This window comes from Chrysochloris asiatica, unplaced genomic scaffold (assembly GCF_000296735.1).
Source record: "Chrysochloris asiatica unplaced genomic scaffold, ChrAsi1.0 scaffold00387, whole genome shotgun sequence".
Taxonomy (NCBI): domain Eukaryota; kingdom Metazoa; phylum Chordata; class Mammalia; order Afrosoricida; family Chrysochloridae; genus Chrysochloris; species Chrysochloris asiatica.
The window spans coordinates 1,812,166-1,839,266 of record NW_006408905.1 but is presented as its reverse complement, the minus strand read 5'-3'; the positions used below and the strand labels follow the sequence as shown (position 1 = coordinate 1,839,266).

Genomic DNA, 27,101 nt, shown 5'->3' with positions numbered 1-27,101 from the left:
ACTCAAAAGCATCAATTCTTCTATGGTTTTCCTCATTCACTGTCCAGCTTTCACATGCATATGAGGTTATTGAAAATACCATGGCTTGGGTCAGGCGCACCTTAGTCCTCAAGCTGACATCTTTGTTCTTCAACACTTTAAAAAGGTCTTGTGCAGCAGATTTGCCTACTGCAATATGCCGATAGATCTCTTGACTGCTGCTTCCATAAGTGTTGATAGTTGATACAAGGAGAATGAAGTCCTTGACAACTTCAATCTTTTCTCCTTTGATAAGAATGTTGTTTATTGGTCCAGTGGTGAGGATTTCTGCTTCCTTGACATTGAGATGTAATCCATACTGAAGGCTCTTTGATCTTCATCAGTAAATGTTTTAAGTCCTCTTCACTTTCAGCAAGCAAGGTTGTATCATGTGCATATCGCAGGTTGTTAATGAGTCTTCCTCCAATCCTGATGCCATGTTTTTCTTCATATAACCTGGATTATCTGCTCAGCATACAGGTTGAGTAAGTATGGTGAAAGAATAAAACCTTGTCGCACATTTTTCTTAATTTTAAACCATTCAGTGTCCCCATGTTCTGTTTGAACAACTGCCTCTTGGTCCAGGTACAGATTCCTCATGAGCACAATTAAGTGTTCTGGAATACTCATACTTCACAATGTTGGCCATAGCTTGTCATGATCCATACAATCAAAAGTCTCTGCATAGTCAATAAAGCACAGGTAAACATTTTTTGATATTCTCTTGCTTTCAGCCAAGATTCATCGGACATCAGCAATGATATCCCTCATTCCACAGCCTCTTCTGAATCTGGCTTGAACCTCTGGAAGTTCTCTGTCACTGTATGATTGTAGTCATTTCATAATTACCTTTAGCAAACTTTACTTGCATGGGATATCAAAGAGATTGTCAGCTGATTTCCGCATTCCATTGGGTCACCTCTCTTTGGAAAGGGCACAAATATGGATCGCTTCCAATCAGTCGGCCAGATAGTTGTCTTCCAAATTTCCTGGCAGAGATGAGTGAGTGCCTCCTGGGCTACCCCACTTTCTTGAAAAATTCAATTATTATTCAATATCAATTCCTGGTGTCTTGCTCTTTGCCAATTCCTTCAATGCACCTTAGATTTCCTCCTTCAGTATCATTGGCTCTGGATCATATGCTACCTCTTGAAATGGTTGAACATTAACCATTTCCTTTTGGTAAAGTGACTCTGTGTATTTCTTCTATCTTTTCTTGATGCTCCCTGCATCATTCAGTAATTTGTACAAAGAATCTTTTAATAACGAAAGTCGAGGCTTGATTTTTTTCTTCAGTTCTCCCAGCCTGAGAAATGCTGAGCATGTTCTTCCTTTTTGGTTTTCTGAATCCAGATCTTTGCACATTTTGTTATAATATTTGGCTTTATCTTCTTGAGCTGATCTTTGAAATTTTCTGTTCAGCTCTTGTACCTCCTTAATTCTTCCATTTGCTTTAACATCTCTATGCTGGTGAGCAAGTTTCAGTGTTTCTTCTGACATCCATTTTGACCTTTTCATCTTTCTTGTCTTCTCAATGACTTTTTGCTTTGTTCATGGATAATGTTCTTGATGTTATCCCACAACTCTTCTGGTCTTCAGTCTTTAGTGTTATATTATCAAATCTGTCTTCAGATGATCTCTAAATTCAGGTGGGATAAATTCAAAGTCATATTTTTGGCTAGTGGACTTGTTTTCATTTCCTTCAGCTTCAGTTTGAATTTGCATATGAGTAATTGATGGTCTGTTCCCCAGTCTGCCCCTGGCCTTGTTGCTGTTGTTAGGTTCCATCAAGTTAGTTCTGACTCATAGAGATCCTATGCACAGTAGAATAAAAGACTGCCAGTCTGTACTATCCTCACAGCTGGTGTTATGCTTGAGGTCATTGTTGCTGCACTGTGTGAATCCCTCTCATTGGGGTCTTGTTTTATTGATGAACCTCCACCCTACCAAGTATGATGTCCTTCTCCTGGGACTGACCCCTCCTAACATCATGTCCAAAGAAAGACAGGTGAAGTCTTGTTATCCTCATTTCAAAGGCATTTCCTGCATGTATTTCTTCCAAGAGAAATTTGCTCATTCTTCTACAAATTCACGGTACTTTCAATATTCTTCTTCAACACCATAATTCAAATGCATCTATTCTTCTATGGTCTAGGTACTCAATGAATATTTGGTTGAGTTAAAAGATAAAACTGTTTATAAATAATACACATACTCTCTTTGGTCTATACATAGTCTAAATGTGCAAAGTTTAACAGTTTCTACATTCCTTTATACATTTCCAATGCACCTTTTAAATGTGGAAGATTAACAGATAAATTAATTGATGCAGTCAGAAACCAAGGAATGCTGGCAGTCACCAGAAGTTGGAAAGACAAGGAATCAATTATTTCTTAGCATCTTTACAGGGAGAGCAGTCCTCTCAGTTTTAGTGTATCGTTGTTGTTGTGAAGTGCCATCAAGTTGGTCCAACTCATAGCGATCTTGCATAGAGTTTCCGAGGAGCATCTGGTTAGTTTGACCCATCAACCTTTCGTTTTTTAATTTTAGACTTATGAAGCTATACATTTCTGTGGTTTTAAATGACCAGGTTTGTGGAAATTTGTCAAAGAAACCACAGAACACTCATACAATGACCTGTACAATAACACACTAGATATCAAAATTCTATCGATCATATATATGTTTACCTCTTTCCCAGTCCCATTAGAATATATATTTCTACCATGCTGTTAAGTGCTTTTGCATCAGTCCACCTCATGGTTACTCTGTATAGGCTTTCCTAAGTGTTGTGGTAGTAGAAAGCCTCATCTTTCCCCTTGGTGACTGGCGGGCTTGAACCATCAATCTTGTGACCTGTAGTCTAGAACTTTTATACTAACCATGGAGTCTTGGTTTGGCGCTGTGGGCTAATGCATCAGACTGCAAAGCCATTTGAACTGCAAGGTCATTGGTTCAAAGCTCACCAGCTGCTCCTTGGAAACCCTATACATGGTTGCTATGCGTTGGAATCAACTCGATGGTACTTAACAACAACAACACTACACTAACCATAGATAGAAGAAACAGATATAGCATGAAAGAAAGAATGCTTATTTATACTGGGAATACTAATAATACTGTTGAATTCTCAGGTACACGTCTAAAATTCTTTATTTTTGTTGAATAGTTATTACTTTTGCAAATGAATTCACATAAATCAGATGGAAAATAATATTTTTTGAAGTTTCACTAGGCTGGTCATGAGTTTTGTCTATTTCTACCCATACAAGTCAGTTTAACTGACTTGATTACTGAAATCATGAAAATATAAATACATGAAGCAATTATCTTCTATAAAATTTCAAATAATGTACCTGAGCAGAGTTAAACTTCTTAGATTAGATTGTGGTCAAGTGCAAAGATTCCCCTGTTTCTTTTCTTTTTTTTCTCTCTCTCTCTTATCAGAGACATTTTTTTAAATATAGTTATTTAACCAACACAACTTTTCTAAGCTAAGAATATAGCAGTTCAAGTTTTCCTTTATATTTTGCTTTCTAAACACTGCTTTTTCATTGTCTTACTGTTACATATGGAGTCCTGGTGTGGTGCTGTGGGTTAATGCGCCAGACTGCAAAGCCGTTTGAACTGCAAGGTTGGCAGTTCAAGCTCACTAACTGCTCCTCGGAAATCCTATACAGAGTCGCTATGGGTCGGAACCAACTCGACGGCACTTAACAACAACAACAACTGTTACATATGGACTCCTGGTGTGGTGCTGTAGGAACAGCACTAGACAGTGAACCACAACAGCGAGGGTTCAAATATACCAGCTGCTCCTCGGAAAACCTATACAGGGTCGCTGAGTCGGAACCAATTCAACAGCACTTAAAAGCAATAACAACTGTTACATATTATCACTGTTTATTATAAGTGAAATGCCTCTACTAAATTTCAGTGTCTCAGAGGTTTAGGAAAGATAGAACAGTAAGAAACAAATTTCCTGAAGATCAAAAGGTCTAAAATTATTTTAAAAAACTATTAAAAATATATCATTAATGTTGAATACAGTTGTATCTTATGCTTACTGGTATAATGACCTATCAGTGGGAAATAATTATAGTTTAAGTGAAAAATACTAAAATAAGGAACATACTAAATATTTAAGTGGTTAATATTCAAACATATAATTGTTATTGTTGTTAAATGCCATCGAGTCGGTTCCAAGGCATAGCGACGCTGCATAAGGTTTCCAAGGAGCAACTGCTAACTTTGCGGTTCAAACCAGCTTTGCAGTCCAGCGCATTAACTCACAAGTGCCACACCAGGAGATATTTATGTTATTTTCTAGTGGTTATATTCGTATATAAAACTTCCTAATTTACCTTAAAATGCCTTAAATCTTCTCTCAAAAATGAAAGCAAAAAGAAACAACAAAAAATGTTGTTCATGGAATCTAGAATCGAAACCAGAACAAGTTACTTTAAGTTCCACTTATCATTATAATAATAAAAACGAATATAAATATTGATAACAAACATAGGAACAGATTTAAAACTATTTCATCTCTAACGTAAAGTTAATACCACTGAATATTCTTATAACTTTAATATTCATTCAGCTTCTACTTATAAATGACACACTAAAGGATCCCAGCACTGTGACACATAGACGTGGACTATTGCTAAATTAGACCAGTCACCTGACACGCCTGCCAGTTTAGAAATGTCTTCAATGTTCTGGAATGATTGTAAAAAGATAGCTCACCAGATCAGTTAATTTCTACTACTTTTTTTTTTTTTTTAAGTTTCTAATATATTGGTTTTCTTTGTGAATCAGACTTAATAATACATTTTTAAAAATACCCTATTCACATTACTATGAAAATAACTTTTTTTAAAATCAGTGAATCAGATTTAATAATGCATTTTAAGAAATACCCTATTCACCTTACTACGAAAATACTTTTTAAAATCAGTGAAGATTGAAAACTCTCATATATTTCACTGAAGAGAACTTATGGTATTTGATATTTTGATGCATCAATTTAATAAATTATAGTACCAATGAATTTGAGAGATCATCATTCCAATTTTCTCATTGTTTAAATGAACAGCAGTGAAGTATTTCAATGATTTCTCCTTGTATCCCCTGGGTTAAATCATTAGAATTAGAATTACAGTTACCACTGTTCTATGAACCTGCTAAATTTCTTCTCAATGCCTCCACATTACTTCAATGACTTAACATTAAATTCCTCTTATACAGAGTAACTTCTGCAGACAAACTCAGTTTTTAAAATTACCAGGTCGATAGTCTAATACCTTAAATAAAAGTTTCCTAATACTAGCTGTTTTTGGTGGTGTTAATTCTCAGCAAGTTGGTTCCAACTCATAGAGAGACCCTGTATTGGGTTTCTGAGGAGTGTCTGGTGAGTTACAAGAACAGATCTTGGGGTTAGAAGTTCAGTGTTTTTCCTATGGTGCCAGCATTTGAGTTCATTTGAAAATAATGAAATCATTAAGTGAGCTATAAAGTAATAGCTCTTGTTTGGTGTTTCTAGAGAGATCTGACCTATATCTGTATGTATGAAAGTATTTGTCTTTATTAAGCTATCTTTTTCTAGTCATTCCAGAAGATGAACAATTTAAAAAATCATAGGGGTATCACATAAATAGACTAACTTAGCAAGATTTCACTCCTATGAGTCACAGTACTACAATCCTGCAGTGTGCCATTTATAAAACTATATTAAACCTTTAAGAGCCTTATAAAATTTTATCTCTTCCCTATTTGGTTATTAACCTCATCTTCTCCACTTAGCTGAAAAGTTCCTTTCAACAAGTAATAACTATAATGTGGATAGGTCGCTTGTGATACAATAGTGAATAATTGTTATCAGGACTGATTGTGAGGGTTGGAAATGTAAAGGTAGATGCTTTCTAGTAAGGAGGGGAGTGATTAACTTTTCAGTCTAGGAGCAGAGGTCCCTGGGGCCATCAAGGAAGAAGAGCAGAGAGTGGGACCCTACCCGGAGAAGCAGTGATGCCAGAGATGGAGGCAAAGATGATGATGTGGAGAGATGGAGAAGCTGGGGACTCTAGACCCAGAGAGGGAGAGGGGTTGTGTGCTGATGGCCGGGGCAGGGGAGGGAGGGCAGGCTTGCAGGGTATATACCCTTTGGTTAGTTGATGATGTATGGAGGGGATTATAACCATGGCAATGAAATGATATACTATAGGGCGAATGTAAAGCTAATGTTCTCCCATGCAAACTATCGCATAATTCACAATAAAACCTTGAAAAAAAAAAGTAATGTTTATAAGCAGTTACTGAAAATACTAAGACTTTAAAGGACAGAATACTGATAAAAGAATGTAACAGTTACATGATTAAAAATCATTTCATTTTCACTTATCTATAAATGATATGCATGGAATAAAGATGCCTGTGAAATCTGTAACAGCCACAATCAATGAGGTATAGAATTAATTAGATGGGCAAAACACTCAAATTAAATTTTCATCTTTTACAATGAAAAAAGAAGCGATAAGACCATTCCAAAAATCCTCATGTAGAAAACTTTAAATAACATGATGTGATATCAAAAATTTTTGAATATTGTGGCTAAAAACAATAAATTCCTAAAATGAGGTAGAAGGGGAAAGAGTGAGAAAGAGAAAGGACAATCTGGGAACCACGTGAGCCAGACACTAAGCTCTGTCATATGACCAAATTCTTGGTTTGCAACTATTTCCCATATCAAATTCCTCAATCCCTATATGCATGTATAAAGCTCCCTAAATGTAATGGTCTATTTTAAAATAAAGATTTATTTTAAAAACATTTCTCCTACATGTCTTACATTTTTGTCTAAGAATCTTGCACTTGTGCCTCATATTTCAAATAAATGCTGGGCATTTTTTTTTTCCCTGCTATTTTTAATCTGCTGAGCATTCTGGACATTCCTGGTATTTATAGTTTACTAATTTATTTCCTCACGTAAGCTCATCAAAGTTGTGGCATGAAGCATATATTTTGAATCTTGATACCGCCCACCTAGAAACTATTCAACAGGTGTTGTCCATATTAGTAACTTCATCTCTGGATAACATCAAATATAGGGTTTAATAAGCTCCTATAAACTAAACTTGTTTTGTTTTTCATGATGAGTTGAGTGTTAAGTTCATTATGAAATCTACCATGACTTTGAAACTTAAAATAAAAATGAATCAAAAGTCTTAATATTAGTGTTAATAAATTCTTGAAATTTATATAATAATAATGAATCACTTTCATTTGTGGTCTTTGGACCACAATATTTGACAGAATTCTTGTTAGAGGGGGTCAGTCCTGGTGTGGTGCTTCACATTAATGCATTGGACCACAGCGTCATTTTCAACTGCAAGGTCAGTGGTTCAAACCCACCAGCCACTCCTAGAAAACACTATACAAGTTTGTCATGAATCAAAATAATCTTGATGGCATTTAAAAAAAAAACAACAAAACACACATATATAAATATTTACCCATATATCGGTTGTTGTTATTTAGTGTTGTTGTGTCAGTTCCAACCCATAGTGACCCTGTGAAGGGTTTCCAAGGAGCGACTGGTGAGCTTGAGCCGTCAACTTTGCAGTTTAAACTGACTTGGCAGTTTAGCACATTAACCCACAGTACCACACCAGGATTACACACACACACACACATATATATGTTATAAGAGAATTAGCGAATCACAGAATCACATGGTAAATAAACCATTAGCATCATCTAAAAATCTGAAGCTATCATATTTACTTTAATTCCTTCAATATCTATTTCCACTTCTAAATGCTCATATATCCACTCAATAATACCACTTTATGACATGACATAAAGCAAAATGAATTCCCATTCCTTTCCAAGATTTTTAAAAACTTCATAAGGACTTCACATTTTCTTGTCTGCTACTTTACTCATGACTTGGCATCATCACTTGTTTCCTCATCTCATTATATTCTCCTTTCATCCTCAACTTCTTCTTCTTTCTCTGTTTATTTCTCATCCTAATATGAACTTGACTCCTGGTGTGGTGCTGTAGGATCAGCAATGGACTGCGAATCACAAGGTCAGCAGTTCAATCCCATCAGCTGCTCCTTGGAAACCCTATACAGGATCGCTTTGAGTTGGAATTAGTTTGACGGTACTCAGCAACATGACATCAATAGGAACTTGCCATCCTATCTTGCTCTCAAACGATGTAATTTTCTTCTTCTCTTCTAGAAATATTATTCAAGATTTGTTGGAGACCTTTGCCTTTCAGTTACTCCTTATCACACTATTATTCTATAGAGAATGTTCACCAAAAAATCACCAATACCTGTTTATCACCAATGCCTGTTTATCTAATTCCCTCATTCCACTATACCAACTAGTCTACAACTAACTCTACTTGATGTTGAAGCATTTGACAGCTTCTTCCACATTCTGGTTCTCTCACTTTACCCTATCCCACTGTATTAGTTCAAGTAAAATAGATTCAATTATAATAACTACCATAATGATTAACAAAACACTATTATGAGATTCATGAGTTATATTCTCACCACTCTTTCCCTTTTCTGACTTGTACAGCTCTGCCCATTACATAAATATGGGTATCACTCACTGTTAGAACCTCAGGTCTTGTGACCTGATGGGAGATTTCATCCTTATCTATCTTTTTAACGATTTCCTATACACTATAGGGAGCGCTGGAGTCCTACTGTGGTATTGTAGGATAAGCACTGAATTGTGAACCACAAGATCAGCGGTTCAGTGGTTCAATCCTACCAACTGCTCCGTGGAAACCTTATATAGGGTCACTGTGAGTCAGAACTGACTCAATGGCACATAACAACAAAGTGGAGTCCTGGTGTGACACTCTAGGGTAAATACTACACAGCAAGATCAGTTTGAATGACAAAATTAATAATTCAAACTCCAAGCTAGGTTTCCTTGGAAACCCTATTCAGGGTAGCTATGAGTCAGAATGATGACACTTAACAACAACAATACACACTAGGTAAGAATCCTGGTGAGACATGGTAGGAGAAGCACTGGATTGCTAACCACAAGGTCAGTGGTTCAAACTCACTAGCTGCACCTCAGAAAGCCTACACCGGTTTTCTAGGAGTCAGAACCAATTTGAAGGTATCACTTAATAACAACACACACTAGGTATATTCTGGACCCTGATATGGCACTATAGGATAAGCATTGGGCTTCTAACCATAGGTCAGTTGTTCAAAACCTTCAGTCATTCTTGGTAACAGGGTCAGGGTGAGGGTTTGAATCAGAATGAACTTGACAGAACACACATCAACAGCAGGTATGTTCTAACCCACGTCTTTCTTCTGACCTTAAAAAATACAGGTTCCATTGCCTATGTTTTTGTTGTTAAGTGCAGTGGAGTTAGTTACAACTCATACTGACTGTACCATATAGGGTTTCTTAGGAGTAGCTGGTAAGGTTGAGCAGTCTAGTACTTATAATATAGTGTCACACTAGAACTTTCAATAACTTATTGTTGTTGAGTTGGTTTTGACTCATAGAGACCTGTATAGGGTTTCTAGGGGGCCTTGTTGAGTTTGAACCCCGACCTTGTGACTCAAAATCACCTTGCGGTCTAGTGCTTCATCTCACAGCACCACAGTTGCAAATGCTGTTGCTGATTGCTGTTTACCTTGAGACATGGAAGCCTCCTGTGTGCACAGTAGAACTGCTCCATAGGGTTTTCAAGGTTGTGACCTTTCAGAAGCAGATTTCCAGGTTTGCCTTCTGAGGTGCTTTTGTGAGGGTTGGAACCATTACCTTTTGGCTTTATTGTTGCTGGTAAGTGTCATCAAGTTGGTTCTGACTCATTGATACCCTTTATAGCATTTCTGAGGAGCAGCTGATAGATTTGAACCACTAACTTTGCTAGTAGTGGAGAATTTAATGGTTTGCACCACTCAGGGATTTGTTGATGTTCAACATACAAAACAAACTTGATATGTCAAAACATGATTTCTCATCTTTTTCCCTCTAGCCTTTAATCTAGTTTCTTCTTCTATAATAACCATTTTGTTTAATTTTTGTTGTTGTTTGTTGTTAGGTGCCATCAAGTTGGTACTGACCTATAGCGACCTTATGTACAGCAGAACAAAACACTGCCCGATCCTGGGTCAGCTTCACTGCTGTTGCCATGCTTGAGTCCATCGATGCTGTCGCTTGGCCAATCCATCTTGTTCGGGGTCTTCCTCTTTTTCTCTGATCCTCCACCTTACTAAACATGACATCCTTCTCCAGCGACTGTTCCCTCCTGACAGTATGTCCAAAGTATGAGAGACAAAGTTTGGCCATCTTGGCCTCCAAGGAGCACTCTGGCTGTACTTCTTCCAAAACGGATCTATTGGTTCTTTTGGCAGCCCATGACACTTTCAATATTCTCCTCCAATACCATAACTCAAAAGCATCAGTTCTTCTATGGTCTTCCCTATTCACTGTCCAGCTTTTGCATGCATATTCCCAGCACCAAATTGGAGATCAAAACTTAACTATCCTATAACACTCAGGAAGTATATAGCATAGTCTTTTTAACATTTATAAGATCATGTCACAATCTGCTTTCAAAGTTGTTCAACATCTCCTGGACTAACTTACTTTGATGTACAAACCCTTACCTTGAATCTAATTAATCAGGATTCTGTCTTCCCCTCCAAATACCCCTTACTGTGCTCCATCCACAGTGGTCTTCTATCTAGTTTCTAGAATACAATCAAATGCACTACCTTCTGAGTCCTTTTGTTCTTGCCTATCCAGCTCTCTTGCTGCTACTTATTTAAATATTTGTCCTTCTAATCCTCAAGTGCAGTTCACTCAAGTTGTCTATGTTTGGTTGTTGCTGTTGCTAAGCACCATCAAGTCAGTTCCAACTTACAGCAACTCTGTACAGGGCTTCTGAGTAACTGCAGGTGTGTTTGAAGTGCTGACTTTGTGGTCAGCTTATCTTATAATGCCACACATAGGACTTCCTATGTTTGGCATTAAATAAATGTTGTTGTTCAGTACCATCAACTTGGTTCTGACTAATAGCAACCCAGTATAGGGTTTCTGAGGAGCGACTGGTGAATTTGAATCACTCAGCTTGTAGTTCATGCTGACCTTGCAGTCCTGTGCTTATCCTACATACCACAACAGAAGCCATTGTTAAATATTAATGACCAGACTCTTATGTGAATCCAGAAATCTACTGTGAATTCAGGGAGCCAAGTGGTTTGGTATTAAGCACTCAGCTTCTAACTCAAATGTTGACTGTGCAAACCCACCATTTGCTCAATGAGAGACAGATGTGGCACTGTGCTCCTTTAAAGACGTGTCATCTGCAGAGCATTTCTATTCTGTCCAATATATTCACTATGGGTTTGAATTGACTCTATGGTAAAGGTCTTTGGGTACTGTAGATTAACACAAGAATGTCTATTCATGGCATCTGAAAACAATAAAGTTATCAAGTATTTAATTGAAATAAACAAAATTTTTTGAGTAGAAACAACAGCAGACCTAGTTTTACCTTACCTTGTATTATTAAACATAAAGAGCAACCAAAGGCCACAACAGATCAGACACACAGAAGGATGTGGTCACAGTTGTTCTAAGAGCAAGGATAGCATCTCTGTTTCTAACAGAACACTTCTTAGTTGTTATGCAATAATAAAACAACATCCTGTTTGGAATAGATACATGAAATTCAGAAGCCTAGTCATGCTACCATAATTTTCTTACCTCGCCTTTCTTGTCTCAGTCTGGACATTTTATTGATTAATAACATAGTACAAATGCCAGTTCATAAGAACAGAGGCAAAAGGATCCAACCAAAAGAGTTAAATGCATTTCATATGAAGAATTCTGAATCAACATATTAAGGGTGTGCCCAATTTCAGATTCAAAATGCAACCACATTAGCAGAAACAAGGTTCCAAGTCATTCTTACTCAAAGTTCACTGTGATACTGACAAGTACATTTTTGTCTAGAAAAAATAATTTTTTCATAACAGTTGCTTTTCTCAAGATTTGGCCTATTTTTTATGAGAAGCAGAAGAATCAGCATACTGTGCATCTTATCTGCTACATGATATTTTGAAGTTAATAAAGACTTGTTATTAAATGTTGTCGAGTGAGTTCTGCCTTAAAGTGACCCTACATAGGGTTTCCAAGGAGTATTTGGTGGGCTTGAACCACCAGTCTTGTGGCTAGCAGTCCATTGCTGATTCTACTGCATCACACCAGGATTCCAGTAAGGAGTTGTCATTGTTGTTAAGTGTTATCAAGTTAGTTCCAACCTAAAGCAAACCTGTATAGGACTTCCAGGGAGCAGCAGGTGGGTTTCAACCACTGACCTTGTGGTTCAAACTGACCTTGTGGTCTAGTGCATTATACTGCTGTGATGCACCAGGAATCAATGAGTGGTGGTGGTGGTGGTGTGCCATAGAGTTGGATCCGACTCATAGCAACCCTGCATAGGGTTTCTGAGGCTGTAAATCTTTACAGGAACATAAGGTCTTATCTTTCTCCCACAGAATGGCTGGCAGTTTCAAACTGCTGACCTTGAGGTTAGCAGCCCGACTCGTAACCATTACACTACCAAATCCTTCAATAAAGAATAGGAAGTAATAAAAAATTAATGGAGTCTTGTATTCATGAGAACATCATTTTCCTAGATTCTGTAGGTATATATGTTTCAGATATTTTCATCTAATGAAGGGATTTATATTCATATGTATAAACCTTGAACTTGGGATTTATATTCATATGTATAGACCTTGAACTATCTAAGTTTTTTCATGCTGTGGCACTGTAGGATAAGCACTGGACCACAAGGTCAATTTGAATCATCAGGTCTGTGGTTCAAACTCACCAACCTCTCCTCAGAAACCCTATGCAGGGTTCCTATGAGTCGGGACTGACTCAAGGGCACTTAAGAAAAACAACATCAACATGTGCAAGCTTGCCTGTTTCTCAGATTCTCTGTAACAGGAATCAAATTGCAATGTTAGCAGAATGGATAACCATTTCTGAGATAAGATGTTTTATAGTACCAAACATTTCCTATGATTGAAATAATAAAAAGCAAAACCAACTGTATGGATTCATGAACAATAATGCATAATTTTCAGGAATTGTAGGAATTTTTAATAAAAGACCTAATAATATTTCAATAGGTGCTACATCAATGAATGTGTTCTTTATAAAATTTATAGCAACACTATTCTGCATTTGTATATCAGTTTCATTAATAAGCATCAATATAACATATATCACATCCTAATTAGGTTTCATTGTAGGACAAGCACTATACTATAAGGTTGGCACCAACTGCTCCTCAGAAACCCTATACAGGTTGCTATGAATCAGAACTGACTCAATGGATCTAACAACAACAGCAACAAGCTAGGCTTCGAGAAGTTACATGTCATTCTCTACATCACAAAGGTGTAAAAGAGATTTCATGTATTATGACTAATATCCATGGAGCTGTGCTTGAAAAGTGTAATTGTTGTTGTTGTTAAGTACCATGGAGTTGGCTCCGACTCATAGGGATCCTACACAGGGTTACGAGGCTATAAATCTTTACGGGAGCAGAACGTTTCATCTTTCTCCTGTGGAACTACTGGTAGTTTTGAACTGCTGACCTTGAGGTTGGCAGCCTGACTCGTAACCACTAAGCTAGATCAAGACAATTCCTCTAAGCTGAAGTACTTTACAGAAACTCTTTTCCTTTATAGCAACTTTTCACAACAGTTATATAGAGGTCATGACATCTGAATAAACCCTTGGAGTGCTTAATAAAAAAGAGATAATAAAAAACATGTGCTGGTTAATAACTCTTTAAAAATAAATTTTCTTTTCCTTCAGATTTCAATTTTCTGACATTAAGTACAAAGTAAATCATCAGGTCAAAAAGCGCATAATTGCTTTTCATACTTTCAATTTCTGACAATTAAGACTTGATTGTTGTTTTTTTGTTAAGTGCCCTCCAGTCAGTTTCAACTCATAGCTACCCTGTATAGGATTTCCAAGAAGGAGCTGGTGGGTTTGAATCGCCAACTTTGTGGCTAGCAGTCCAGTGCTTATCCTACATTGAGTGGCACACAAGGATTTGTCATTAAAATCATTCAAAATACTTAGTCTAAGTTTAAAAGAGTCTTGAGGAAAGCCTTATCTTATAAATTTTGGCTTTCATTCCTGTTTCTGATGTAAACCTTTAGTTTACATTTGAGTTTTAATGTGTCCTATAAAATTAAGTTGCAGCTCTTTAATTAAGTAAGTAGGAACTTTTGTTTATTTTTAGATTTTTTTACCCCATTATTTTATCAAGCTATAGTTTTATTATAAAACTTTTACTATACAATTTTATTATAAATGGTCAAGTCTTTAAGCTTTACTAGCTAATGGTAATAAAAGACAGCTGGGGGTAGGGGAGGAGGTAGCAGAGATAAACCTTCAAATTGACAACTTTCTGGAAGAAACTACAGGAGGGGGCTTCAAAAACTTTGTAGAAAAAGAATGAACAGATAATTCCATTTTTCCACGGATGTTCTGAAGCTCACTTATACCTCACAGTCAGTCATGTCTTAGATAACTTCCAGCAGCATGCTTATAGAGCTACTTAAAAACGTGCTGAAGGGATCATGTGTTTACACTAGACTTCATGAACACACACACAAATATTATTTATATGTTTTTAAAATACACATGACAATCTCTGTTCTTCATACCAGTTGTTCAGGCAAAACGTTTCCACTTAAAGTTAAAATGGGATTCATCACTATAAAGAGTAGATGTAAATGAAATTACTCAGAACATTAGAACAAAACAAGTCAGGAATCTGATAAAACTCATGGAAATAAGTTATAAAGGAGTTGCATGTATTGAACTGCAATGATATTACTCCTTATTATAAATGATCCCATAGAAATATATATGCTAAGATGTTCTCAAACAATATGTGAAACAAGTAGAAAGACATGCAGGAAAAAATTTCTATTTCATTTACAAATACAGTAAATTTTGGAAGTGAAGATAGCATTGTTTATTTAGAATAAATATGAGTCTTACCATCTGAGACTGACTCCTAGGACATCCATTGATATCTTCAACTTTTTCATTTGCTAAAACCAAACAATAAAAGAAAAGAGGGAAAAAAGAACATGCTTAAGCAATAAAGTGCAAGTTTTTAAAAAGAAGACAAAAAAAAAAAAAATTCCCCAAATAAAATGGCACTTCTACATTTACTCTGTCTTCCAAGCTGTGTACAAAAGGACACATTTAAAAGTGGCCATCAACTCCAAATCCACAAATCAAGCAAAAACAAGAAGAAGTGAGAAGGAAGTTGCTACTAATTCTTTAGCCTGTGTCAAATGATTGCTGACATGAAGTCTTTTACAAAAGTCCCTGCTGCATTGGGATAAAGTTTCAAGGAATCTCGAGTGTTTGAGTTGCTCCAGCTTGCACACATGGGAGGCATATGGTTTAATGAAGCTTTCATTTCTGACAATTCAGTGTAAGTAAAGATACAGTCCTACTTATTTAAAAATATGGTTAAACTGCCTGATTCAAACAGCTTCATGGCAACATTCAAATGTTAAATCAAGAAAGAATACATTAATCTCAGAGACACATGGACCAAGTCAGTATGCATTCAAATTAAACTGCATTTCACCTAAAAGGGACAGGGAAGGACATACATGCTTTCACTCAGAAAGAAAGTCTTACCAATGATCTGGATGATTTCTGCTAGCAGTACGCCATCTGCAATATCTTGTTGCAAATCCTTGATCAGTCGCTTGTGGCCCGATTTTGCTAGGTAGTGGTTAGCCCAATCAGTGTAAATCTGTTGAGCAGAGGCAGAGAAGAAGTGAGATGAAGGGAAGGAAAGACAATAAAAATGTTGAAGACAAATGTTGGATTCAAAGGGAAACTATTCTGGATCACATTCCAGTTTAAGAAGTCACTGCTCAAAAGGAAATAGTTGTAAAATAATTTTAAACAACTCTTCTCCCACTTATCTCTTGTTCAAGGGAGGATGATTCACTCTCTTTCCAAATAAGGGACCAGTCACTTGTGACAAAGCAAAAACTCCCTTCCTGGATGACTACTGGGAAACTCCTGTTGCCGGTCCATCTGAATTCTCTCTTTCTTGCCCCTACTTCTATTGCTTTGAAAACAATCCTGCTATTTCTTATAAAAGGAAGCCACCTATACTGATTAAAATAGAAACTTCACAGTACAAATTTGTTTCTCTGGGAAGACTTTATTGAATTTGTCATATGAGATACTGCATGTGACAATATTTTGGCATGGATTTATGAAATAATTGTAACTGTCTTCCTGTCTAAGATATTTCACTTGGGCTGTCATCTTCAATCTAAGCCTTTTGAACTTAGTTCATATGAGAAAATACAAACAACAAATGAAGCTATTACATAGAAATGACAATATACAATTGAGTAGTGGTTGTGGTTGTGTGTTATCCAGTCTGTTCCTACTCATAGTGACCCTTATAGGGTTTCTGAAACTATACATCTAAATGGGAAAAGAAAGTAAGATCTTTCTCCTATGAACAGCATGGTAGTTTCGAACTGTTGATTCTGCAATTAGCAGCTCAAGTTGTAACTACCACTACATTACCAGGGATCCTTACACAATTGAGTTGTTGTTGTCAGTCTTAAACACTGTCCAGTCAATTCTCACTCATAGTGACACTGTATAGGGTTCTCAAGGAACAAGTGGTGGGTTTGAACCACCAACTTTGTGGTTAGCAATCCAGCATTTATCCTACAGCACCACACCAGGACTCATGAAGTCCAGTACTTATCCTATAGAGCTACAATTGAGTTGTTGTTGTTGTTAAGTGACGTTGAGTTGGTTCTTACTCATTGTGGCCATGTATAGGGCTTCAGAATATCCACTGGTGGATTGCAACCACCAACCTTGCAGTTCAAACTGACCTTGTGGTCTAGTACTTATCCTACTGTGTTATATCAGAATTCCAATCCAAAAGTGAGTTGTTGTTGTTGTTATGTGCCATGGAGTTGGTTCCAACTCATAGCTACCCTGTACAGGGTTTCTGAGGCTGTAAATCTTTATGGAAGCAGAAAGCCAAGCCTTATCTTTCTCCGGCAGAACAGCTGGTAGTTTCGAACTACTGACCTTGAGTAGTGGATTGCATATCATAAGGCTAGCAATTTAAGCAAGAATAGATGGCTCTTTAACACTAAACAGACCACAGTATAAAGAAAAGGTAAAACTCTTCAAAGGTTTCATAAAATATACATATTTTTTCAAATGTTATCAGACACCAGGAATCACCAAAACTAAAGCTGGGTAATGAATGCAAAGGAAACAAATATGTTAAAAACCTTTCAACTTTTCCAGTGATATGAATATAACAGTAGTTTGATTACAGACAGATTTTTGTGTTTATATAGACTATTGGAAGTGATTGTCAACACCACTGCCATTGAGTTGATTCCAAATCAAAGTGAACCTACCTGACAGAGTACAATTGCCTCATAGAGTTTCCAAGGCTGCAATTTGTACAGAAGCACACTCCAAAACCTTTCTCTAGCAGAGTAACAGGTAGGCTTACACTGCTAACCTCTAGGTTTGCAGCTAAGTGCCCTTGCTGTTCGGAAATGATGGTAACCCACTAACTGACTGTGTCGAGTCATTTCTAATTCACAATAACCTAATAAGCATGGAAATGAATGGTTAACTTACACTGCATTTCTCCTTTATCTGTGATTTTGCTTTCCATAATTTCAGTAACGAGAGAGCTGAAAGTATTAAATGGAAAATTCTAAGAATAATTCATAAATTTTAAACTGCATGCCATTCTGAGCAGCTCCGTTAATATTCATACAATTTCATGGTCTCCTGAACTGTCCTGCCTGGGATGTGAATCATCTTTTTGTCCAAAGAATGCATGCTACATATGCCCTCCACTTATTAGTCACTTAGTAGCTATCTCAGTTAATAGATTAACTAGTAATATTGCAGTGTTGGTGTGGTGGCCTAGGAAAGGCACTCGGCTTCAAGGTCAGTTTGAACCACATGGTTGGCAGTTCAAATTACAGGCCACTCCTCAGAAACCCTATTCACTGTTGCAATGAGTTAGAACCAACTCAATGACAGCAACAACAACAACATGTACAAACTATCTTTATTTTACTTAATAATTGTTGTATGTTATTATTAGTTATTGCTGTTAATTTTTACCATGTCTAATTAATAAGTTAGATTTTATCACAGGTATGTATGTGTAAGAACTGACTCCACAGCACTTAAAAACAAGAACTGCACAAATGGAGACATGGTGTGCAACTGTCGGATAAGCATCGGACTGCTAACCACAACGTTGGCAATTAAAACCCACCAGCCGCTCCTCGGAAACCTTACTAAGCAGGGTCGGGTTGCTATGGGTTAGCAAAAACTATGAAAAATATTTTTTAGCAAAAGCAATACACATTATTTTCTTTAAAAATAAATCAGATCACAATTGTAAAGGTAGAAGTTTTATAACGTACAGAGGGTAGTACTTAATCTTATAGTCCAGGAACAGAGGACCCTAGGACCATCAAAGGAGAAGAGCAGGAGTGGAATGTGGGACCCTATCCAGAGAAGCAGCAACACCAGAGATGGAGGCAGAGATGCTGATATGGAGAGATAGAGCAGCTGAGGTCTCTAAACTCATGGAAAGCGAAAGGACGTGTGCTGCTGGCCAGGAGTCAGGTTTGTAGAATGTGCCCTTGGGTTGTTTAAATGATTACATATTCCTGAGCCTTTTTGTGTACATTAAAAAAAGAAGGAATAGAAGCAAATACTGATGAATGATGATGCACAGAGGGGATTGTAACCATTGCAATAAAATGAAATACAATAGAATGAGTGCAAAACTAGTGTTCTACTATGTAAACTTTCACTCAATTCACAATAAAAGCTCTTAAAAATAAATAAATAAAAATAAATCAGAAATGTAGATGTAAGTGAATGTGTCCCTTCAATGTGTAGCCCAACCCACCTTTAATAATTTGATATAAAAAGTTCTTGAATTTTCTTCTATGCCTTGACCATGTACATCACATTATATACACATACACATAGCTTAAAATTTATATACCACTCTGTAATTTTAATTTTTTATGCAGCAATAGTTTAATGACATTTCTAAAAGCCACTTCATATATATTTGTCTCATTATTTCTGACATTACATTATACATAATGTGGTAACTTATTGCAGGTGTTAGTTTGGTTAAACATGTTTCTATTATGCCTAATGCTGTAAAGGACAGCTTTACATATATATCTTAGCATACTCTTAGGCTATTCACGCTACTATCTTTATAGGACCAAAAACTGTAAGTGCTAACTCTTTTTTACAGATAATAGGTACAAATATTCCAAGCTTATTACCCAGAAAAACGAAGCAGTGTTTGTTGTAGAAATCACAATGTTAACTAAGATGCAAGCCCTTCTGTTGTTAGGTGCCATGAGTCAGCTCTGACTTACAGTGAACCTATACACAGCAGAACAAAACACTGCCCAGTCCTGCACCATCCTCACAATTGTTGCTATGACTGAACCCACTGTTACAGTCACTATGTTGGTCCATCTAGTTGAGCATCTTCCTCTTTTACACTGACATTCTACTTTATCAAACATGATGTTATTTTCCTGGGATTGGTCCCTTTTGATAACATGTCCGAAGTATGTGAGATGAAGTCCCACTATCCTTCATCAAAGGAGCATTCTAACAATACTTCTTCCTAGACAAATTTAAACATTTTTCTGGCAGTCCACAGCAATCTTAATATTCTTTGCCAACATCATAATCCAAATACATCAATTCTTCTTTGTTCTGCCTTATTTATTATCCAGCTTTTGTAGGCAGACAAGGTGATTGAAAATACTATAGCTTGGGTTTAAGCAAACTTTAGAACTCGAAGTGACTTCTTTACTTTTTCAAACTTTTAAGAGGTCTTTTGTAACAAATGTGCTCAATGAAATACATCATTTGATATCCTGACAGCTGATTCTATGGGTGTTTACTGTAGATCCAAGTAAAATGAAATCCTTAAAAACTTCAATCCTTTTTGCATTTATCATGCTGTTGTTTATTGGTCTGGTAATGAGGATTTTTTTTTATTTTTTATCCTCTTTGGTGTGTTTTTCATTAGTAAGTGCTTCAAGTCTTTGCTAATCTAATTGTAATTGTGTTATAAATTATTGTAGGCATACTTCTGTATATGACAATTATATGTGATAATTAAGTTACATCTTTATTTTCCTTGCCATGACATTCTCTACATTCAAGTTTCTATAATATGACAAAACTCACTTATGTAACTGTCTACTGAATTTTAAAATGAATATGCAAATTCGAGACAGACACTGTTTTATTTGGTAAAGATTTTCTGTTTTATTCTGGTATACTAAGTGTAAAATTGTCTTTTTAAATTTATGTATAAGAATTCCAAACATGGGCATTTCCCCTCTTCTAGACATCATTCAAATGTTAGCATTAATTGTTTATACATCTAAAAGAAGTTTCTGGATGAGCCACACTTTTATTTGTGTCAGGTCAGATCCATAGACTCCATCATCCAAGGACCACTGGATTGGCTTTATAGTATCACTCAGAGATTAAGTTATAGAGTCAGATGGGGCTTGTTTTGAGACTCAGCATATCACTTCATATTAGTGGCACCTTGGACAAGTTACTTTTTCTTCTAAACTTCCAATTCAATATCTCTAAAATAAATGTAATACATTCTTCCAAATATTATAAGTTTGATGCTGGGAGTAAAATAGTGCTAGTTTTAAGCAAAAGTTGTATTTTCATCCTTCTAACATTTAGCTTTATTTTTCATTAGCATGACTCATGGTGTCACCACACCATGATAAGCACTGGACTGTGTACCAACAGCTGGTCCTTGGGAATCATGTACAGGGTCACTATGGGTTAGAATCTAATTGGCAACACTTAACAATAAGTATTTACTGATATTAGTTTTACAGAGAGACTAAAAAAATTGAGAAGACTGCACTAGAGGGCCAAAGAAATGGTACTACACTCTTCTGACACTCATCTCTATGACTTTTCTTGCCTCCTAATTCACGTGGATCAGGTGTCTGTCTTCTGTCTCAAATCAAAAGACTGCAAGTAAGTTCAGGCCTTCCATGTTCTCAACCAGGCCTGCCATCTCTGTATAATGACACTCCCACCAGCAAACACCATGCTACATTGTTGTTGTTGTTGTTAAGTGCTATCGAGTCAGTTCCGACATACAGCGATCCTGTATAGGGTTTCTGAGGAATGGCTGGTGAGCTTGAACTGCCAACCTTGCAGTTCAAACGGCTTTGCAGTCTGGCGCATTAACCCGCAGTGTCACACCAGGACTCCACCATGTTACATAGATTTTATTTAATGAAAACATTCAACTATGAAAGCGACATTTATTTAACTATCTGAATGGAATGTGTTAATAATGAAAACAAAAATACATTAATTTTCCAAATGCATGTCAACAGTGCTTAGCTGATGTCCAAAGCCTACCTGAGAATTAAATGAGAAAAAAATAAATAAATAAAAGACGATGGAAACCAAGTAGTTGATTTCAAGATCTAGTTGGGAATTTAACTCAATATTAATAATAATATTCAATTTAACCGAATAATATTTTTTTTTAGTTGTCCCAAGATATTTTTCCGGAGGAATCCCAAGCCTCATCCAGCATCTCTGACATCTAAGACTTTGCTCAGACCAGAGCTCTAATTTCAGTTACTGGTAAAATCAATATAGACTATATATATAAGGAATTTAAAATAAATTTCCATTAAAAAATAAGTCTTTCGTTTTCTATATCTCCTATAATTAAAAATCAACAAAAACAAAAACAAAACACTTGAGGCCCTATACAAGGAATTAAAAAAAGGGGGGTGGGGGGAGTCAGAAGTCAGTACATTCCAAAAGGATATGATAATCTGATGTTGTTTGTTACTATGCGCCATAGAGTTGGTTCCGACCCATAGCGACCCTGTACAGGGTTTCTGAGGCTGTAGATGGGGAAAATTAAAATAAGGCAATTTATATATTAGCATTCAATATACAAGTTGTAGTTGTTATGAAGTCCTGTGGAGTTGGTTTTCAAGGAGCGGCTGATGACTTTGAACTGTTGACCTTATAGTATAAACTGTCCTTATGGCCCAGTGCTTATACTATAGCTCCACAGTACATGATACTATATATGAACAATGTTGTTGTTAAGCACCGTTGAGTCGGTTCATAGTGACTCTGAACAAGGTTTCCAAGGCTGTAAATCTTTACCGGAGCAGAACGCTTCATCTTTTTCCCCGTGGAACCGCTGGTAGTTTTCAACTGCTCACCTTTGTGGTTGGCACCCTGACTCATAACCACTACAATACCAGAGTTCCTTATATAAACAATAATATGTATATATCTCTATCTTTAAGAATTTTATATATGTAAACTGAGAAAAAAATGATCACAATATCGAACATCTTAGCCTCAGGATTCTGGCATTTGTTAATTATAAGTACCTTAAGGAAGAAATGCATATAATTGGGAACAATATAAAATTAATCGTACTTAAAAGTTTCATTCTTTTTTTAAAAGGGTCAGTATTCTGTTCAGTTTTCTGACCAAAGTTTCAAATACAATTTACCACTAAACTTCTAAAACTAGTTTTCCTTAAAAGTTTTGATCAGTTACAATTCTTAAGAACACAAATTTCATCCTATGAAATAATTACAGTAAAATTCTATCATAGTTTTATACATACTGATTCATCTACAATAACTAAAATAATAAAGTTCAAAACAGCAGGAAATATTTTATATTTTACATCTATCAGCATGATTTTTACACTCTGTTTTGCAGTAGTAGATATTCTCTGCGGAACATTCCATACTATTGGAATGTCTGCTTGGTCACTTAATATCTATGTGGACATTAACTGAAGATTTCTTTTTCCTCAGTGCCACAGTTTCCTCATCTTAAAATTGGTAATACTACTACTATATGTTAATGGGATTATTGTGTACAGGGAGTGAATTTATAGTTTTAGAACCTGGTTTATTTTGTAGCAAGTATTTATTAAATTTCAAATATTATTGGAGTTATAAAATATACTTACATTATTTAAAATTAGAAATTTTTAACTTACTGGGCGACTCTCATTGTCAGAATCATAAATCTTAGTTCTATCCTCCTATTGTAGTTAATCTAACTAATTAAGAAAAACTAAAAGTTGTAATTAATCATTTCCTCTTACATTATCTTTTTTGTAGTTCTCATTTCACATTATAAAATAGCAGGGCCAAATAGACAGTAATGTCCACAGCACCATATTGCTTCTGTCCAGTGAAGCTGTCACAATAATGCAACATCATAAGATCTATTATGACTGTACACATGGGCCTCAATCTTTTTGTATGATGATTGCATTTACTACTAACAATGCAGCACATTTACCTTCTGTGTCACAGAAAGATGCTCCTGAAATTCTAAACTATTATGTATTTTAGCATTTAATGAATGGACTACATGCACCCTAACAGTTACCTAAAAATGATCATGACTATCTTTGTTATTGCATATACTATACTAAGGAGTTCTGGTGTGACACTGTAGGAGAAGCACAGGGCTACTTACCACAAGGTCAGCAGTTCAAACCTATCATCTGCTTCCTGGAAACACTAAACAGGGCCAATAAGAATCGGGACAGACTTGATGGTACTTAACAACAACATATTATGCTAAGGTATACAAATGTTTCAATACAATATATTAGTTTATTTTTTTGATGAGAATTAAATAATCAAACAGAATATAGAAGAAAGGGAAGAGTCCATTGGGAAAACAGATAATAATCTGTAGCCTGCTTAGAAAACACTATAAATGCAAACAGGTATGTCTTTAATTAATAGCTAAGCTGACTGCAACTCTGCACTTCTGTTTCCCTCAACTTTTAAGCAGCAGCAATAGCTTCCTGTGAGCATTTCTGCTTTAGTTGAATTACTGGTTGAATCTTTAAAAGTAGATAGCAATCAACAATGAAGAATCATAACAAGTTAAGAGGGCTACATCAATATTTTTAGGTGAAACTCAGTTATTAAACATTTTTATGTAAGGTATTATGATAGCCTTGCCAGCATTTCTAATCTCTAGCTGGGATACATTTGTGAAGGAGAATTTAGAGAATAAAACAACTAAATAAAGGTAGACTACTTAAGGAGCTCTGGTAGCGTAGACGTTATGAATCGGGCTGTGAACCTCAAGGTCAGCAGTTCGAGCAGTTCGAAACTACCAGCTGTTCTGCAGGAGAAAGATGAGGCTTTCTTCTCCTGTAAATATTTACATCTTTACAGCTTTGGAAACCTTGTACAGGGTTGCTACGAGTCAGGAGTGACTCCACGGCACATAACCACCACCAAACGACCACCACTTAAGAAGCTGGAATCCTGGTGTGGCACTGTGCTTTAATGCGCCAGACTGCAAAAGTGTTTGGACTGCAAGGTCGGTGGTTCAAGCTCACCAGCCGCTTCTTGGAAACACTATACAGAGTCGCTCTGGGTCAGAACTGACTCGACGGCACTTAACAACAATAACAAACTTAAGAAGCCAGTATAAGGTTTCCATTTTTAAGATGGTGCAGTAAAAATTTGTCAATCCTGCATTTTCTAGAAAGTTGCACCCAAATAAGAAACTGAAATCCAAACTGTTTTCTAAGATCATAATTTATAAATATAAAGAGAATATGGAAGAATGGCAAATTATTTAACAAAGAGAAGCAAAGGAATCTCAAACCCACAGGGTCCTGCCAAGGAGGGTATCAAAGCGAGGTAAGCCTATTTTCCCACAGAACCCAAAACAGCTCAGGTGTTGGAATGGGGGATGAACCAGAGTCAAAAGTTCTATGATTAACCCCTCTCTCCAAGACATCAAGACCCATGAAATATATGAATATTGAAAATATCACGTGCTTCTAAAAGAACAAACAAATCTTTCTTTGAAGAAGTACAACCAGGATGTTCCTTAGAAGTAAACATGGTTATATTTCATCTCACATATTTTGGACATGTTATCAAGGAGATCAGTCCCTGGGGGTGGGGTGGAATCTTCCTTAAGAATTAGTTAGTGGAAAAGAAGATGAATTCAACAAAATAAATTGAAATAGTGGCTTCAACAATGGACTCAAATGTAATAACCTTTGTGAAGATGATCCAGGACTGTTTCATTCTGTTGTTGATTCCATATCACCAACAATAATGGATTAAATCTAAATTTAGGGGTTGGAAGCATGAGAATAAAAGAGAGGTTAAGTAAAATTCTGCATAGGATGTTGAGACACTTCCAGAACACTACCCTTTCTAGGCATTGTTGTTGTTAAGTGCTTTAGAGTTGGTTTCTGAGGAGCAGCTGGTGAGTTTGAACTGCCAGCCTATGGTTCAAACCATCCTTGTGGTCCAGTGCTTATGCTACAGTGCCACAGAAGGACTTCAATCTCAGCCATGTAGGACCTCTGTCCTCTGTCCTCACTCCATTGAGAACATTAGATGATCCTTCTCTGACAACAGTAATGATCCCTAAGACCCATAATACTGACCTTTAGGGAACCCAGTCACTCAATCAGTTGTGATGGATTGATCTATAATGAATATAGGACATTAAGGAAAACTACACTGCATATTTACATGTATGTGCACATAAACACATACATAAATATAAGGAGCATCCAAGTAGCTTTTAGTGCCTACACTTGATATATACAGAATAGGAAGTCACTAACTTTGGTAGATGAAAACTTCTAAAACAAAACACAGGTAACAAAATAGACTTATAAAAAGATGTCAGAATAAATTTAGAGTTCTAATGATTCTACTTCCTAAGTACACCTCTTCTATATACCGACAGCTTTGGCTGAAGGCTCCATTGTCTTTCATTAAGACTTTTCAGCTTGCTTATTTTAATCAGAATGATTCTTTTTTTTTTTTTTTTTTCCAAACAAGTTTTAAGTACTCTTTAGTCACTACTGGCTCATATCGAGCCGGTATATGGCTTTCTGAGGACCTGTTGGTGAGTTTGAACTGCCGACCCTGTGGTTTAAGCTGACCAGTGCTTATCCTGTAGTGCCACACCAACACAAATAGATGTAAAACAATGCCAAAGTCTTAAAACTAAAGAAACAAAAGCAGTCCTCTGAATCTCTTCTCTTCTCCAACAGAAGAAACCAATTCGCGCCAGTTTAGCAATGTCTTATGACAATATTATCTACACTGTTGTGGTTGCTAGGTACCATAGATTTGGTTCTGCATCAGAGTGAACCTATGTATAACAAAAGGAAACCCTGCCTGGTCTGACATCATCCTCACAATGGTCATTTTAATTGAACCCATCGTTGCAGCCACTATGTCATTTCATCCTTTTGAGGATCTTCCTATTTTTTGCTCACTGCCTACTTTACCAAGCATGATGTCTTGTTCCAGATACTGTACTCTACCTTTTCCTGATGTTGTTATATGCTGTCCAGTCGGTTCTGACTCATAGCAACCCTGTGTAGGATATCCAAAAAACAACTGGTGGGTATTAACTGCTGATCTTACAGTTCAAAGCACAAAACAAGAGACAAAATCTTGTGATCCTCAGTTTTAAGGAACATTCTGGATATACTTCTTCTAAGCCAGACTGTTCTGATAGTTCATAGCAATTTCTGTATTTTTGACCAACATGATCAAGCAAATGCTCTAATTCTTCTCTAGTCTTCCTCATTCATTGACCAGTTTTCATATCCACATGACACAAAAGAAAATATCATGGCTTGGGTTAAGCGCACCTAAATTCTTAATGCAATATCTTTGCTCTTTAACACATGAAAGAGATCATGTGCAGCAACTATATATATATTTTCAGACTATATGCTATAGTTCGCTTATTTATAAATGTCATAGAGTATCTACTGTGATAGATAACAATTTGTTGTTTTTGTTATTTGCCATGGAGTCGGTTCCGACTCATAG

General features: G+C 36.3%; 1 protein-coding gene across 1 annotated transcript in view; it reads right to left on the bottom strand.

Moving 5' to 3' along the window:
- The window catches only part of LOC102829695 (neuron navigator 3-like), a 301,006-nt gene that overhangs the window by 172,758 nt on the left and 101,147 nt on the right, over window positions 1–27,101 (bottom strand). The window contains exons 2-3 of the mRNA XM_006876518.1: window positions 15,775–15,892; window positions 15,118–15,170 (exon numbers count right to left, since the gene is read on the bottom strand). Of these exons, the coding sequence (XP_006876580.1) occupies window positions 15,118–15,170; window positions 15,775–15,892 (171 nt within the window). The remainder of the gene's footprint in view (window positions 1–15,117; window positions 15,171–15,774; window positions 15,893–27,101) is intronic.